Consider the following 17,189-nt stretch of genomic DNA (forward strand, 5'->3'; position numbering starts at 1 on the left):
CCCCCACTTTTGCCTTGAGGGAAACCCTTGCTGCTGCGAATATATCTGCTGGATCCATGGGAATACTGTTGTTGCTGAGAGGCTCCCACTAAACACAGCAGACAGTTTGACATTCATGTCCTAGGTCCTTACTTTAGTTACTTGCTGCAAACTAAAATGGATAAATTGATGGATAAAACAATGCTTCTCCCACTGAAAAACAAGGCAATGCTTTGCTGCCCTAGACAAAAACAGGTGTTCAAATTCCACAGGAAAATGAATGCCATTGCAGGAAAGAAATGGAAGTTGCTTTCATTACCAAATGCCTGAAACTTCTTCCAGAGTAGGAGTCTCCAACTTCCAGCCATCAAACATAGTACTAGTATTGAATAGTTATTGCCATAGTAAACTGTAAGTGCAAAACAGGAACATAAAAGATAGAGATCTCTAAAATGTTTAAAATAAAAGTTGAAATCCAGGACTTTACTCAGCCCAGAAAATGATTAGCCTACAATCTTATTCAAACATATACATAGATATACATTCAAAATATTATTAGTATAATATATGTAGTATCTAATATTAAACGTCTACCTATATAGAGAGACTTGCAGACTACTTAAAGAAATTGTATGACAAGTAAAATTGTATGTGAACCCAGATGATTTGCTGTTCACTCTTGGATAGTCACTTTTACTGAACTGGTAAGTGCAGCAAGAATTTCTTTCATGCAAAAAATTCCCAGTTCTTAACAAAAAGAAATCAGAGAGAGAGAGAAAGAGAGAGAACTGCATTCGCTAAATATGGGTAACATTAGGTATTTGGAAAAAGTCATTGCCACTGTTAAGCTTCTATTTAAATACAATAATAGAATGGGCTAGAGTTCTCAGCTGTTTGCTGAATTTAGCCCAAAAAAAAGAGGCATCTATGAATTCCTCTGAAGAAAAACAAAAGAAATGGAAAATTTAAAATAAGTTGTGCCCTAATAAAAAAAAAATAACCATTTTATCTGTGCAAGTGTAGTCAAAGTCTAATTGAAGAGAACAAAACTGTTAGATCTCCAGTTTTGAAAACACTGCGTGTACAGGGCTCAATTACTGACTGATTCCTACGATTTTCTTACTAAATCAGGAAGCATTTGGGGCCAACAATTTGAATTGGGAATTCTGTTACTTTTAACCAAAGAAGGAACATGAAGAGAAAGATATAACGGAGCTCTGCAGACTCAGCCCTCTTGCTTCAGATTGCTCTCTGCATTCACAAATGAGAAATTACTGCTTTCTCTTCCCTTGCTAATTTTTAAAATATATTAGATGTAACGGTTTTTCTCCCAGCGTTCAAGATAGATTAAGGGGAAACATATCTCAAGAATTTTCCACTATATTTCACAGAATATTCCTTTATAAAATGAAGATCTAACCTATGATTCATTGTGCACTGAAACAACACAAGACCTCTGTTCTACTTCAAAAATCTGTACTTTCATTATTTCTTCATTCTTCACTTAAGGTTTCCCCTGAGCTGCATTCTGAGTTCTTGCTCCAATATCATCAGGGGTCCCTTTGAATTTTTTATTAAATGATGTCAAACTCAGCCCACAAGTAGAATAGTGACAAATTCTGGTTGAAGTCCCCGTTCTCCTCATGATAGAGATAGCAGGGAAGAGTTAAGATCATTTGACATGCTGTGCTCAAAGCAGCAAAGTCTGGCACACTAAATGAAGATCACATCTCAGTATGTACATGGGAAAAAATTTAGCCAACCACAGTGTAAACGGCTGGTGTAAATGCTGTCTTATTAAAGGAAGGTGACTAACCAGCAACACCTTCAAAATATTATTCTTTTTACAACTGCAATGTCCAAAAGCCCTCGATGTGGATTGACACTCTACAGTAATGTTAAACGCAAGCAAAACAGAAAATTGGGCTGTTCCAAATAGTCAACAGCCTAAGTATGTGTAACATCCCAAATGCTAACAATGAATCATCTCTTGCCTCACAAATAATGTGAGATAAGCATCCCGATTTATACAAGAAAAAGTGATTTACGTCATGGCTCAGACAAGTCAGAAAATGTTGACTGTGACTCTGCCATAAAGAAAAAGGGAAGGGGAAAACATGGGAAAAATTTGTAAGGAGAAACACACTTGCATTTTTCAAGAAAAAAAAAAATCAGAATAACTAGTATATGCTTCATTTGATGACCATGTTAATAATAAGCTTTTCCTTCCCATTTATCTGTAGAACAAACATCACTGTGTCATTGCTATAGTGAATAGCAACTGTTTGGTTCAGGACTATCAAACATTTTCATGAATACTCAGCAAGTGACTGAATTTTCATAAATAAAATAATTAAGGGTCAATTCTTGATTAAATATTTTCATTCGGCTAGAAATCATTGTAATAAGAAAACTTTATTGCTATTCATAATTCTTCATTTAGATTATGAGGCCCTCATCGGTCTACATGAAAGAGCAACATTTCCAATAAATTCTGCTGCAGTACAAAAAAGATGCCTTCGTCCTCCCTCCACCCTCACCCCCAGGAAAAACACACAAATAAACACAATAACAAGTAGAAATTCAGAGCAGAGGGAGAGTCTGAATTATCTGTAGTAGTTGATTGTCATAAGTTTAATTACTTCCTTAACAATGATAAATGCCCTACTCATAATTTAATTAGCAATCATAAACTGCCTGTAGGTCTATCAATATAGTAAGTAGCATTGCAAGAATGAGTGACACATTCTGAAGGGAACTGAAAACTCTTCTGTATGCTGATAATTTAAATGTGAATAATATAAAGAACAGAAATATCAGATTTTTATACAAAAATAAAATATTGTTCAATATTGTCAATATTGTACAGCCAATGCACCAGCATGATAATGTAGACCTAAAATAATTTCATGTGAAACATATATTGATTATAAAACAGGCTGAAGTCCTAAATAAAAGGAATAAGCAGGATTTAAAATACTATTCTAAAGAAAACTCCTATGGAGTTCACTGTAAGGGAAAATGCCTATTTTAAAAGCATTAATTTTCTAATTTCTCCTGAAACGCCTGATTTTTTCACATCAAAACATGGTGAACAATGACCATGAGAAGAAAACTTAATTGGTTGTGTTAGCTTTTTTTGTTTCTTTCTTTCTTTCTTCACGAAATTTTCTGCCTCTTTGAGGGGTTTTCTCTTTTTCCACAGGCCTCTTACGTATCTAAGCTAACCAAATGATTGCACATTTGTCTGGTATAATATATTCAGTTGCTTTCCAACGCCTTCAGAAACTCTTTTGGACCATAACTGTATATTGCATCTCAAGGAGCTATGCCATTCAGTATTTTGGGGGAAGAAAACATGAGACTACCCACATGCAAGCAGTAAGTCTGGAAAGTCTCTAATTTCTCCTCGTGCCGCAGCTAGCTGCTGGGGTAGAAAATGAAACCCTGAACACTCCCTTTCTTCCTCTGACCTTTTCTGCCTTGTTTCTCTCTCTCCTTCCCAACAGCACTCCCTTTTTCTACCATTTTTTCCTCCTTTGCTGCTGTTATCTCCTCTCCCTTATTTCATGACCATTTTATCCCTGCAAAGCTCATGCACAAGCACATCTCGGCACTGGAAGGAAGCGGCCACCAAGTCCATTCACTGGCACGTGACATCCCTTGTGCCACACGGCAAGAGGACAGAGGAAACAAACACCCCAGGCATTTTCCATTCCCTTTTGGGACTCATACGCTCTTTGGTTAAAGGCTACAACTGCACCAGGTTACTTGCTAGCGTGCCCTGTGTGTAGTCAACCCTCTCTCCATTTTTTAAAAAATCAATTACTCCCCAATTACTCTGGATAAATGATGCTCAGCACCTTAATGTTACTCAAGCAATCAATCTTGAAACACTCTTAATAACATGCCACCTTACAATCAAATCTTTCATTCCAAGGAGCAGAAGGGGATTTTTTTCCTCAAGCTTCGTTATACGGCTGTATTTCCACAAAAGCTATTAATTATTGACCATTTCTGTAGCTGCACACTGCTGGCAATCTCCACGGCCACCCTCCCTTTTCCCAGCCCAGGCGCAATTTCCTGAGTCCTGGAATAAACAGAATTGCTATGTATAGAATAATCTCAACAGTCTCTGCAAGGGCAAAGCAAGCTTTCTGCCACTCAGCCAGGGCTGCAGGGACCTGCACAACAGCACTCTGATGTTACACTCATGTGTGGGTAATGCTCTGCAGCACTGAAGTGAGTAACGTGACTGCCTTGCCACTAGGCAGATGGAGACTTTGCTGGAGCTGTTTGATGATAACTGAAGACTTTTTTTTTAATTTGCTCCAAGGAGCCTGGCACAGGAAACCCCCAAATCCTACCATAATAAATCTTCTATTTGTCTTTTAAATTCTGAAGTGAAATAAAAACCATTAGGCACCCACAGCCATGCGTCGTATTCTACATTTTCCGGTCTTTCTGCACCCCTCCAGCACAAACAGATGAAGTTTTCTGAAGCAAAAAAACAACTTCTCCATTTAAAAATAACACCCTTGCCGCCTTGTATGGAGCCCTACTGTATTATTACACAACAAAAATGCAAGAACCCTTAGAAATTGCAAAGACAGGCATAATCAGAAGCCTTTATCTGATCCAGCCTGACAGTGTTCATCCCATCAAATATTTGAAGGAAAACTGAAGATGAAAGGAAAACATGGTCCTCCCACAGCATAAAAGTGGTCATCCCGGCATTAACCTCACAATCACAATTATTTTATTCTAACGGACAGTGGCAGTATTCCAACAGACGAAGAAGATGCTCCTACTCATAAGACACAGTGATCCCAGTCCTGACAGCTCTGGTGTGGGGAGGTTGCTTTCTGGCCGTGACTGCCCAGCTTGGGCATCCCAGAGCAGAAGAGCCAGAATGAAGCTGGGGTTTCAGATCTCCATGGCCATTGCACGTTCTCCGTGCCACTGAAAACAAGATCACAGAAGCCGAGCTCTCAAAAGTCAGCACCATAAAGTGCTTTGAAATGTAGATGCTGAGCATCTTTCAGGATTTAGGCCCTAGTTTACCAACTGCCTAAGTCTGCTTCCACATAACCTGTGCATTATTATATTTTGCAGTGTCATAGGACATTTCCAGTGTCTTTGTTCACAATCTGGCAGATACTTGATATATAAAAGAACAAACTCAGGGACGATTACATATTTGCAAAAGGATGAATCAACCAGAAATTTAGGATCACCCAAACCAATTATTGCACGATATTTTATTACAAGTTAGGGCATCAGCAGCAGAATCCAGACTTCATAGACAAAGCCTGCTTTTTTTTTTTTTTTTTTTTTTTAAAAAAAAAAAAAAAAAGACAGCAGGAGTGTTTTTGTCAAGGTCTGAGCAGGTACAAGGGAATACTCAACAGGTCTTCCCCTACTGCTTTTTCACCCTGATAAGAATGACTGCTTAAAGCACAATAAAAATACATTTTCATTTCACCAGTGCAAAGAACATTTACATGCAAAGCTGACAAAGAGATGGCAAGGCAGCTCTGGGATATTTTTTTCATCAGACTAAGTGATAATAATAAAAATCATGACAGTAGCACCTATGCACAGTTAATAACTGATCTTTTAAAGAATCACCTCAGTGGGATGGAGGACTGTCAAGTGGGGTAGATTGGTGAAAAAAAAAAAACATCTGTGAATCTCTCCGTCTGTTCCCAAGGTCCCCTCCTCCTCAGCAAATCCAAACCTACAGAACTGTTCTGCACACATTTCTGGGATAAAACAACAAGAACCTGTTTTTGAAGTCTCCCTGACCTATTCATCCTGCGCACCGTATATCACTAAAGATTACCTTATATTTCCTCAGAATTATTTTCTCTTTGTAAGCATCCACACAGTCAATAAACACTTTCGATATCTTAATCAGGAATACTGCTACTAGCTGATGTAGTTTCTTAAGATGTCTCTGATACACAGTTCTTTACTCTCATTAAAAGCAAAGGCAGTCTGGTGTCTTCAGTTTTCCCTTCAGTTTTGGGGTAGATTTCTGATCAGGCAGTTCTCTATTTTCCAAAGCTTCAAAAATTACAGGCTTGGTTTTGTTAATTCATTGGTCATGGGAAAAATGTTCATACTAGTCAAGAGTGAGTCCAGTAACAGCATGGAGTTGCAGAACTGTAAGTCATTCATAATTATTCTATGTGCTCTGGCCCAGTGATTTTCAAACTATTTTTGCTGTGAATTCCAATAAAAATGCTATAGGATATAGCACCTTTATATGTGATATACATGATTTGCCCCACGTTTGTTCTTTTATTTATCATGTATCTGTCAAATTAAGAACGAAAAGCACTGGAAGTGTCTTATGACATTGCAAATTCCTGTAATTTGTGTCAGTTCTTAACCAGCTGGTTAAATACTCTTCCCAAACTCTTTTCCAATAACTACATGTGTGGACACCACTGAAAATGTCCATTTAACAATACTTGACTATTTTCTATCTTTCACAAAAAAACAGAAGCCTTAAGAAGAATGAGCAGGTGCAGATAAACCGCAGTGAAACTGTCCACTGTGACAGGGACTGAATTCCACACTTCCAGAGTTTAGCTGGACTTTTTTTTCTTTATTACAGTGAATTGACCGAGAAAATGTGTCTTTGGAGAAATTAACTTATTTGTGCAGAGTTTGGCAAATAACATTGTTAAGAGAAGAAAAACTGGTAAGTGGTTTAAAATGCCCAAATGCTTGATTTCATTATTTGTTAAATCAAAATGTCATATTTTTCAGTTGCAAAATAATTTTAAAATTTATTTTTAAATGTTTTTTTTTTTAAATTAATTTAAACAAGGAGTTTTGGAGAACCATGTTAAAAATTGTTGTATAATTCAAAAATGTGAAGCAGTTTGATTACATAAAAATAAATTTTTAAAGATTGACCAAAAACTGAATTTTTCTAGGAAGGAAGGAAGAGAGAAAGAATGAGAGAATGAGAGAGAGAGAAAGAGAGAAAGAGAGAAAGAGAGAAAGAGAGAAAGGGAGAAAAAGAGAGAATTTTCACTTTCTTTTAGTTCAATCTCCACATGCAAAATCCTTCATTGATTCAGCTCCAGGCAGGAGATCCCCCCCTGAATTCCTCTGGTGCTGTGAATCAGCGTGTGTGCTGACCCAAGACATTTGCTATGTCCAGCCTACCCTCTTGCAGCTGTAATTTTGCACTTACACATATACAACAAACATTGGACAATTTATTGTCACGGGTTTGTTTCAAACAGTCCTTTCACCATCTTCACAATACTTTCAGATAGATAGCTCAACTGAGCAAATGGCAAATGGAAATATTATTGTAACAAGTGCTTTTGTCACTTCTTGGATTGATTTACTAATTCATTGTATTCTGATCTAGCAGAATACGCAATTAAAAGATGCCACTGGCATGAATATTGTTGCTGGAACTTGAACTGGCACTGCATTTCCTGTCAGTTTTAAAATTTCTTACTCGGCTTCCAAAATGATTTCCATTTAATGTTACCATAACACCACTGTATCTTTCCATAGCCCTCTTCACCAAAGTGTGCTATGGCTATTGCCACAGGGAACACTTTGTATTCTGAGAGAGCAGGTGCTTAGCAAGCATGAAGGTTGGAGTTGTCACCTATTCTAACCTGCGTTGGAGCTAAGCAGCAAAGAGCTACATAAATCTATTTGATGAAGGAAAAAAACATGAAAGAAAGGAGAAAGGAAAAAAAAAAATCTCAGCCTTACCCTGGGCAAGGCTGGGCACCAGAGCTCTGCGGAGCCCCCAGCTGCTTCCCCGTGCACCACCACTCCTCCCGGGGGGACAGAGCTACCACATCCTGATCACCTGCCTGAAAATCCGCCGTGCTTTCTCTGTCTGGATTTAAGCATAGCTTCCCAGCCCATTACTGCAAAGTAACCACATTGTTCAGTGAGATGTCAGAAAGCTAAGAGCTAGTACAAAATCCTGTAATTCCCTCAACAGGCACTAGCGAGCTTAGCCTGTCTGGGAAACTATTGATCTCTAAAACTTTGTCAGTTTTAGAAAACTTAAGCCTCTTTTGCTGAGCTCGATTTTATGTCACCAGTGCAAACTACAGATCTCAATACGCACTAGGGGTGATTTAAATTGCACATGAACAGATTTTACTTACAACAGGAACTGATGTAAACGCCATATGATCTGTTCTCAATACACCCAGAAATTTTCCGAGTGCTCTCAGATTGATTTTAGTACATTTTTAAAATACTGTAAGCTTATTAATCTAGACCACGATGCAGAAAAAAAAAAAAAAAAAAAAAAAAAAAACATTAAAAAAAAAAAATCTTTGAAGTTTGAAGACATAAGACTGCAAGCATAGAGTCATACTAGAAGTCAGCTGATTAAAACAGGAATACTGATCTCTGTGAACAGGGGTAACTTAAGCGGCACTGACTGTGTTGTAAAACAATGCAAATGCTCTTTCCTGGAAGTAGCACTCTTGGAAGGTATCTTTCGACATTTCCATCTGAAAAAAGCATCAGTTTTCTTTAAAGACAGATATAGATAAAGCAGGACACTTCTGCCTGAGGAGAGGCTAGCCGGGCTGATATTTGATATAAGCGCTCGGTCCCAAGTGGGAGGAGGGAGAAGTGATTGATGGTTTGTAAGGAATTACTTGACTTTTGCTTGTAACAGAAGCTTTTTGGATTCTCCCAAAGTTCTTGTCAAAGACAAGAAATGTCTTTGGAAATAACAGCTTTCCCCTTCCCCGCAGATGGAACAAACCTGCGTAAGAATGGTGTAGATATAAAATACCTCTAAAAGAAAGGGAGGCATTGTTTGACGTGCCGCCTCTTCTCGAGTACTCTGCTGCTCTGCCAGGTTTGTCCCCGGGATGCTCTCTCTCACGGGCCGCCCGACTGCAGGGCGGGCAGTTCACCTCTTTGCAGGACGAGATGAACAGACCCAGCGGCAGGAGTTCAGCGATTCAGCAGGACGCGCACCGCCGCAGAGCCCAAATCCTTCCCTCCCGGTGGCTCCTCGGGCTCCCAGGTCAACGCTGACCGCACTTGCCCGGACCTCGGACCCCGGCCAGGAAGGGCACAAGCACCAGCCCTGCGGCCCGGGGGATTGACAAGGGTCGGGTTTTCACATTTCCTACCATGGGATGCGCAGATACTGCCCCTCGGTACCCCCTTTTCGGGAGGGAAGCCCAGCAGGTGGAGTGAATTCACGCACACGCACGTTTGATAGAAAGGCGTCGGGTAAATAAAGCCCCTTCTCCAGCATTTCTGCCCAAAACTAAGCTAAAGCTCTCCGACTTACACCTCGGGGGTAGGGAACATTTCTCATCAGTGAGTCTCAAGCACCGCAATTTGATATTAAATTTGGTATTATTGATAACACCAAATCGCCCCACCGCAGGAAAGAGGTGACAAAAAGCCCTCTGCCAGCTCTTGAGACCCTCGCCCCATCCACCGAGCACTCCAACAAAAGCTTCAGCGAGAAGCTACCGAACCTGGCCGCTCCCTATTGAGCAGCCACTGGTCAAAAAACTGGGGGTTCATCAACACGAACCTTCAAAAGCATGTATATTTAAACAACCAACCAAACAAAAAACCGCATTTCTTCCACTCTTCCGACGCGCCTGCCCTCTCCAGCGCCTGGAGGGCTCCGGGCGCCCCCAGCCCCGCACCTCCGGGCGCCCCCGGCCCGCCGCCGGCCCCCGCTCCTGCCCCAGCTCCTCTGCGCAGTGCGGGAGGAGCGGGGCTCCGCAGCGGAGTGCGGGCAGGGCAGGACGGCCACTTCTGCCTCACCTCTGGGCCGAGGCAGAGCTTCGAGCCGCAAGGAGAGGAGCGGAGGGCTCGCTCTTGCCAGCAAGGCGAGGCTCGCTCAGGCTCTCGGACCTCGACGTGATGCTGGTCTTACGGATGAGTGGCTGTGCTAAACACGTTGCAGCTCCTCCCGTGCATGCCGGATTGTTTCCCCTCGCTGCAAAGCCTCGCGGCAGTTGATTAACGGCGCTTCGGACGACACACGGAACGAAAAACCATTTGTAACGCGATGTCTTCGCAGACCGACAAAAATAAAACTCTAGAAAATGTGCTGTGTTTCTTTTTTTTTTTTTTTTTTGTAAACCGCGTGTTCTTTTTTTTTTTTTTTTTTTAGCACGCGATAAAAAAAATAAGGATGGGGTGAGTGATGCGAAGGCTGGACCGGCGAAATTCGTTTCCGTGCACACCGCCGGGTTTCTCCCTTTGTGCGGAACGTGAGGGCGAGAAACTGTGTATTTTTATTCCCCACCCTGTGCTCTGTGCCCCCGAAGTGTGTCCTCTCCCCACCGCCCGGGAGAGCAGCCGCGCTTCGCGGGGGGCTCCCCTGAACGGGGTCGGGGTCGGGGGGTTTGAAGCCGCCGCCATCCCGCGCTCCTTTCCGCGGCTTCGTGATTAAAATCCGCACACGTGATTAAAATCCGGCTTTATCCTCCTTTTTAAACGAGCCTCGTAAAACAGCACGTTAGCTCTGGTGACGAGATTCACGGCCGGGGCGTAAATCACTCGGATGTGCTGGAGATGGTTTTTTTTTTACAAACCTAAGCCATTTATTCGCTCGCTCCTCTCACCTTTCCCCACGCCACCCCCAGCCCGGCACCTTCCCCTCGCCTCTGCCGGGAGGCTCCCGGCCCCCCCCACGAGCAAAGCGCTGCTCCCTGCGGCCGTGGGGCGTGGGGAAACCCGTGCGAGACGTGGCAAAGGAGCCGGAGCCGTGCCGGAGAGAAATCTCCACACCCGGAGCAGAAAGACGAGGACGAAGCCTTCGTCTTCCTCGGATGGGGTTTGGTTCCCTGGGGCAAATGAATTTCGGCTTTGCGGCCCCTCGTCAGCTCAAATCCAGTTTTGGGGAAGGGTTCGATAAATCGGGCTGGACCGATTTGTTGTTTCCCATGCAAAATCAATCCCTACTTTTCCAGTGGTCCCTGTGATCCATGGGGCCCCTCTGTAAACCCGCCCGTACCAATAATATCTCCAGCATAAAGAGCAGCCCTGTGGTATTTCCTACCCAGAGCAGCGATTCTGAGTTTCGATCGTTTGGGACGCTAGAAAAACTCCCCTTTCCAATTTTTGGCATATCGCTGGAGATTTGGCAAGTTTTAAATACTTTAGGTGTAAAGTTTGTTCTTAATTGGGTCTTGTAAAGATGGAATTTGGTGGCCATTATATGGCCGCTAATCAATTTTCACCCAGCAGCAAACGTACGCTGCGGAGGCTTTGGGTTTAATGAAGTGACTGCGCAAATTACAGTCGGGAACTTTATTTAAAGTCTATCAACCTCCTAAAAAATGATTTCTCAAACTGTTCTTGATTTCCTTTGCTTTATGAAAAACATCACGTTTGCTTTCTAAGGTTTCAGGCATTTTAGCAGCTATTCTCTCCCGCTCTCCAGTCTGGCGCAGGGGGGAGTTTTCCGTTCCTTTTTTTTTTTTTTCGAATTTATGGAGAAATTAGAAAATTAAACTTGTAGATCAACGAAGAAAAAATATATCCCGTAGAGGGTGGCAATTAATGAGAAACGATTCTAAAAATAATAATAATAAAATAAATAAAATGAGGAAGACTAATGCGCCTGCCTGCTCTGTTATTGCAAAGCCGATTTTTGTCGTTTCGTTGGTGTATTTATGATTTTGGACGAGGAACACTTTGAAGCTTTTTTTTTTTTTTTTCTATTTGGCGTTTGCTATTTTGATCCCTTTTGTCCGTTCTCCTTCATGCCCGTCGCTCCGCTGAGCGAGGGGTACCAGGCGGAAGATTTTACCTCCGTCTCCTTACGATATGCACGGGGAAGAGCTGCTGCTGTTACAAGCAAAATGAAATGCCGTTCCTTGAGAGCGGAGCGGGCCGAGGTCTCCGCAGTTCCCGGTCTTTCGCTCCCTTCAAAAACACTTAACAGATTTTTTACAACAGCTTTTTTTTTTTTTTTTTCCTCGTCGATCTCTCTGTTTTTCACGGCGGGTTTTAGGCAGCTGGTACAGTAATGTCGCGGGGAATCTCATGCAAAAATAACATATATATAAAATAGCATATATATATATATATATGTATATGTATATTAAAGGTATTTTCTTCTCCGAGTGCGGCGGAGTGGATTTGGGGCGAGTGGAGGAGACCGCTGCCCTTTCTCTTATGGGGTGGCGAACAGAAATCGCTTGACCTTCCCCCCCCGCACCCCAACTATAAAAAAAGAGGTAAAGAGGAAATATTTGAAGTCCCTTTTTCTCCGCACACTGCAACTTGCGGGAGCAGCGCCGCTGGCTCCGTCCCGTTTCGCAGCGCTTGGGAGCGAGGCCGGGGACCGGGGGGCGGCGGGGGCAGCCCGGGGAGAAAAGGACAGGGGACGGGGGGGGTGAGCAGCTCTAGGGCTTTGCTCCAGCCAAATGATCGCTCCTCGCTACCAGCTCCCTTTCAAATAAAATAGTAACTTAATTTATTTTTATTTTTTTAAGGGGAGTCTCCTGCTCTGTCCCCCCAAACATCTTGCAGCCGGACCAGGGTCCGCGGCCCCGGCGCTGCTCCCCATGCCCCGGTTCCTCCCTCCCCCGTCGCCACCGACCCCATCCCGGCCGCTGCGCTCAGCCCCGGCGAACCCGATCCCAGAGCTGCGGGAAGGATCGGGCTCCCTCCCGGTGGGGTTTGGGGGCTGTGTCCCCCGACCCAGTGGGCACCCAGCCGGTCGGGGAGCTCCGGGACAGGGCGAAACGCGTGTCCCGGGACAGCCGGGAAGCACCACCGCGACCCTGCAGGCGCGGAAAGGGAGGAGAAAGGGAGAAGGAGGAGGCGGGGGGGTGCGCTCCGCTCCCGGGAGATCAAGGAGTCGGGGGGGGAAAGAGCCGCGGTGAGGAAGAGAAAACTCCCTGTAAAGCTAGAATAATATAACGGTAATGATAATAACAAGAAAACCCGAGAAATCGCCGCAAAACGGGTCGTCCCGTCCCGCAACCCCCCCCCCCAGCCCCGGATGTTCTCGTGGAGCCGCAGCCCGGCGGAGCGGGGGCAGCCCCGGCCCGGGGAAGGGAGAGGGGCTGGGGGGGCACTGAGAGCAGAAAGGAGTTGCACTAACCGGGGTTGAGGTCCAGGCACTGAGTCGGGTCTTCATTGTCCCCTAGCTGGCCATTGGGGCTGAGGCTTTCCATGGACAAATCCAGCCCCTTGTCCTCCCAGTCTCGGAGTTTCCTCTTTTTATTTGTCCCAATCAAGGCTTCTACCGAGAAAGCGTGCGCTCGGGAGCTGAGGGCCACCGCCGATCTTCGCCTCTCACTCATCTTATCCCCCAGCCCGGACCCTTGGGCAGATGAGCAACCAGTGGCTGGGAGCGCAGAGCTCGGGGACCAGAGGCAGAGCCTCTCGCCTCTTTCTCCCCCCACCCCTCCCCAGCTGCACCCCCAAGAAGAACCAGCCCTCAGTCTCCTGAAGGAACTACATGAGGCTGCAGATACTCCGTAGGCAGAGCCGGGAGGGTGTGCACAGCCCAGGTCCCCAGCACTTGCTCAGAGGGGCTGCAGGCTGGATTTCATCTTTTTTTTTTTTTTTTTTTTTTTTTTCCTTCTCCCCTTTCCTTCTGTCTCTCTCTGATTGATCCAAACTTCTGTGTTTTTTTTTTTTCTTTCTTTTTTTTTTTTTTTCCTCCGAGAGTTGGGCAGGCTGCGTGCGCCTGTCAAGGAAAAAAAAAATAAAAAAAATGTCCCCGGCCAATCGGAGAGAGAGATCGGGAGAAACCCAAAAGCTGCAACCCAATGGGGAAGGGAGGGAGACTCGGGCTTCGGGGCTAGGAATTTTGGCCATCTGAGTCCTGGAGCACCGGCCGGGAGAATTAACTCTTTGAAGAGCGGGGAGCTGTTAGGAAGCACATAGCCCTAAACGCAGCGAGGGAACAGCTCCGGCGCTTCTCTCCGCCGCACCCACGTTTCCTAGGGGCTTCTGGTAACCAACCCCCCTCAAATTATGTACGTATATAAAAACAAACAAACAAACAAACAAACACACAAACAAAAAGTACTCGAAAGGGGCTTGAAAACCTGGGGGTGTTTTTAAAGCGTCATTCTTGCTGTGTTTTCCGAGAGCTAGCCGGTGTTTGGCCCAGCAGCGGGGACTTTTGCGTGTGTTGAAGCGAAACTTCAGCACGGTGCGTGGCCGGGCTGCGGGGGGGCAGACACCCAGACCCGGCACCACCGGCACGGGGAGCCTTTGGAAGGAGGGGTCGTGGTCTTTTATTTATTTATTTATTTATTTATCCGTTTCTTTTTGCCACTTCAGCTCCAGAGAGAACAAATCCTCTAGGTACAGATCCCGGGCAGCTGCCTGGATGGTATCCAACATTTCTTTTCGGCTCCCTCTGTTCGCTCTGCCCCCAAACCCTTCGGGCTGCTCACACACCCCTGGGTCGTGCGGGGCGCTGGGGGATCGCGGTGAAAAGGAAAACCGGGGCTGCGTTTGGAAAGGGGAAGGAAGCACCGCGATCGGACCACCAAAAAATACGTGAAGCCAAGCAAAACACCGTCCAGGGAAAACGTAGCGGGGAAAGCCGCCGGGAGTTAAATCGATCCCAAGGACCGAGTAGAGAGAGGTTCAAAATAAACAATAAATAATGATATAGCAAGGGGCGGAATTAGTATGGATCGAGCGACTCTGAAAAAGCGGGAGAGAGCGCACGGCAGACTGAGGAAAAGATTATTTCGTGTCGGTGGCTCCCAAATGCTCCCCGGAGGCGCGGGGGCATAGGGGAGGGACAGGAGGGAAGGGGGCATGTGGGGGTCAGTTCGTTTACCCCAGCCTCCCCACTGCGTTTGCGGGGTGCTGCAGAGCCGCTCGGACGTCCCCCCCGGCCTAAAGCGAGGGGTGGCGCAGGCACGGCCCCAGCCTGCCGGGGCGAGAGATTTTGCGGCGAGAAAGGAGCGATTTCTTCGGGAAATCCCGAGAAAGCTGAGCGTCGTTATCTAGGCCGAGGAGCAGGTTTTGTGCGTCCCCATCACCCGCCCTACACTCCCCCCGTCCCCCCCCACCCCCGCCGCTCCTTTCCCCTCCCCTCCGGAGCATCGCCTTTGACAGGTCGCTCGCAGAGGGCTCGGCGCAGGGCACGGCGCCCCCCCGGCACGGGGGTGCCCCCCAGCAGGGCCGAGGGGAGCCCGGAGAGCCGGGGGAGAGGGGAACGAAAGAGAAAGGCACTTGGAAGGAGCCCGCGTTTTAAAGCGGGCCCCGGGACCGGCCGAGGAGCGGGGAGACGGGGAAGGGCGCACGGCTTTCGCCCCGGTCCCTCGGCTGCGTGTCCCACGGCGAAGGAGTGTCTCCCAAACAAAAACCCGTTTCTCTATTTCCGAAAGCCTCGGAAACACCCGCCTGGGAGACGGGCGGCGAGGGAGGCTTTTATAGAGGCTGGAGGGAGAATTTAGAAAGGGAGCCCAAGAAAACAGAGGATTATTTATAGCGTTTTAGCGAGAGGAAATGGTGTTGGAAAGGCAGGGCGATTTAAACGAAATTCGGGGGCTGATGTATGAGCTCAGAAAGACAATTTTCCCGGGTTTAAGTGTGGTTTTACGGGTCGCCGGTTTAAAGCAGCCCCGAGCCCTTTTCGCAGTCTCTTACCGCCGGGCGCTGCCGTCCGTCCGTCTGTCCGCCCAGCCGGGACGGAGGGACGGACGGAGGCTTCGCAGCAGAAACGCGACCGAGCTCCCGTGCCAACACGCCCCCTGACCGGCCAGGCCCCAGGGAGCAGATCCCTTTGCCGGGGGCTGGAGGGCAGCTCCCCACGGTCCCGGCAGCGGCGGCCGGGGGCGAGCCTCTCCCTCCCCGCCGCAGCCCGAGGGCTCTCCCGCCCGCTGTCGGTGCCGGCGGGGCGAAGGGCAGCGGCGAGATGCGCCCGGGGAAGGGACGGGGCTGCCCCCTCGCAGGAGATTTCTGCCCGTGACCCCCCGCTGGAAATCTGGGGTCGGCCTGGAGCCGGCCCGGGCTCAGCCGCGACGCTCAGATCCCGCTCTGACCCCTGGAGAAGAAAGCACCCCCTTTGCCTGGCCTTTCTTCCAGACCCGCACTCGCAGGGGTAGCTCCCATTAAATCCAGGAAACTGCTCCCTGGAATAAAGTGGCGGGAGCAAGGGTCGCAGGGCCAGGCCCTGGGGTTTATAAAGAAATCATTCACTCCTGCTTCCCGGTTGTCGCCGAGCGAGCCTGAAAATATTTGTTTATGTATGGAAATATTTGCAAAAGAGAGAAATAAGGGGAGCCGGCTGCGGGGTGGGAGTGCTGTCCAGATGTTCTGCTCGCAGAGCCTGAGCGGAGCCAGTTTCAAGCCCTGCCGCACAACAAGGGAAACGTTATCGAAGGTCCTTTAGCCAGATCTAGGGGATTTTTTTTTTTTTAAAGTTAGTAATTGAAAACAATGTTAAAACTAGTCAGCGGGTGCGGGCTGAAGGCTGTCTGATAACGCGAGCGAGTGATTTACTGGACTTTAACGCAACGCCGATCGTCCTTTTAAAACGGACCGGAGGATTTCGGGGCTGGCTCTCTCTTAAGAGGCGAGTTTAAGGCGAACAGAGTGGCCGCCTGGAAACGCGAGCGAGGTGATGTTCCCGGGCTGCGCGGGGTCATTTACTGCGACTGCGAAAAAAAAAATGCGCCTGCAATTTATTTTTATGGTCTACACAAACGGTATTGTTGCGTATTATTAACTAATTCATAATTATACCCCCATTACGCCGTCGATTCGTTCCCCTCCCCTCCCGTTTCCCCGGTTTTCTCAGGCTTGGAGAATTGAACCACCGCAAAATATTTACAGTCTCGAGTGTTTTTAAATGGGCTTTGTTTGTGTTTTACAGAATAAAAATCTCTATTAGTGTTTAAACAAACACCATGCCAGTCTCTTAAGCCTTCCAGATGTTTGCAATAAAATGTCAGGTTTTGCCTTTGGGACTCGAAATAAAATTTAACTACCTTCACCCTGTAATTATTCTCTTAGCTCTCCCTTCATAAATTTATCTGCTTTCTATCAGGAGAGAAAAAAAAATCCGATTATACACTTGGGTTGTAAAAAACAGCCACTACTTTCCCTCCATTTTACCAGGACTTCTCCCTCGCTCGTTTGGGCACCCCAGCCCAAGGCGCGTTAGCATTATTTCTGGCTCTCCTGCTTTCCGGGCGGCAGGAGGAGAGCAGGCAGAGCAGAAAAGCATCGCC

The 17,189-nt window shown here is 46.3% G+C and overlaps 1 protein-coding gene across 1 annotated transcript in view; it reads right to left on the reverse strand.

Annotated features, from left to right (window-relative positions):
- Positions 1-13,452, reverse strand: part of TBX15 (T-box transcription factor 15) — a 97,434-nt gene extending 83,982 nt beyond the window's left edge. The window contains exon 1 of the mRNA XM_068698781.1: positions 13,085-13,452. Coding sequence (XP_068554882.1) covers positions 13,085-13,286 — 202 coding nt within the window. The 5' untranslated portion in view covers positions 13,287-13,452. The remainder of the gene's footprint in view (positions 1-13,084) is intronic.
- Between the last annotated feature and the right edge of the window lie 3,737 nt (positions 13,453-17,189).

This window comes from Anas acuta, chromosome 1 (genome assembly GCF_963932015.1).
Source record: "Anas acuta chromosome 1, bAnaAcu1.1, whole genome shotgun sequence".
Taxonomy (NCBI): Eukaryota; Metazoa; Chordata; class Aves; order Anseriformes; family Anatidae; genus Anas; species Anas acuta.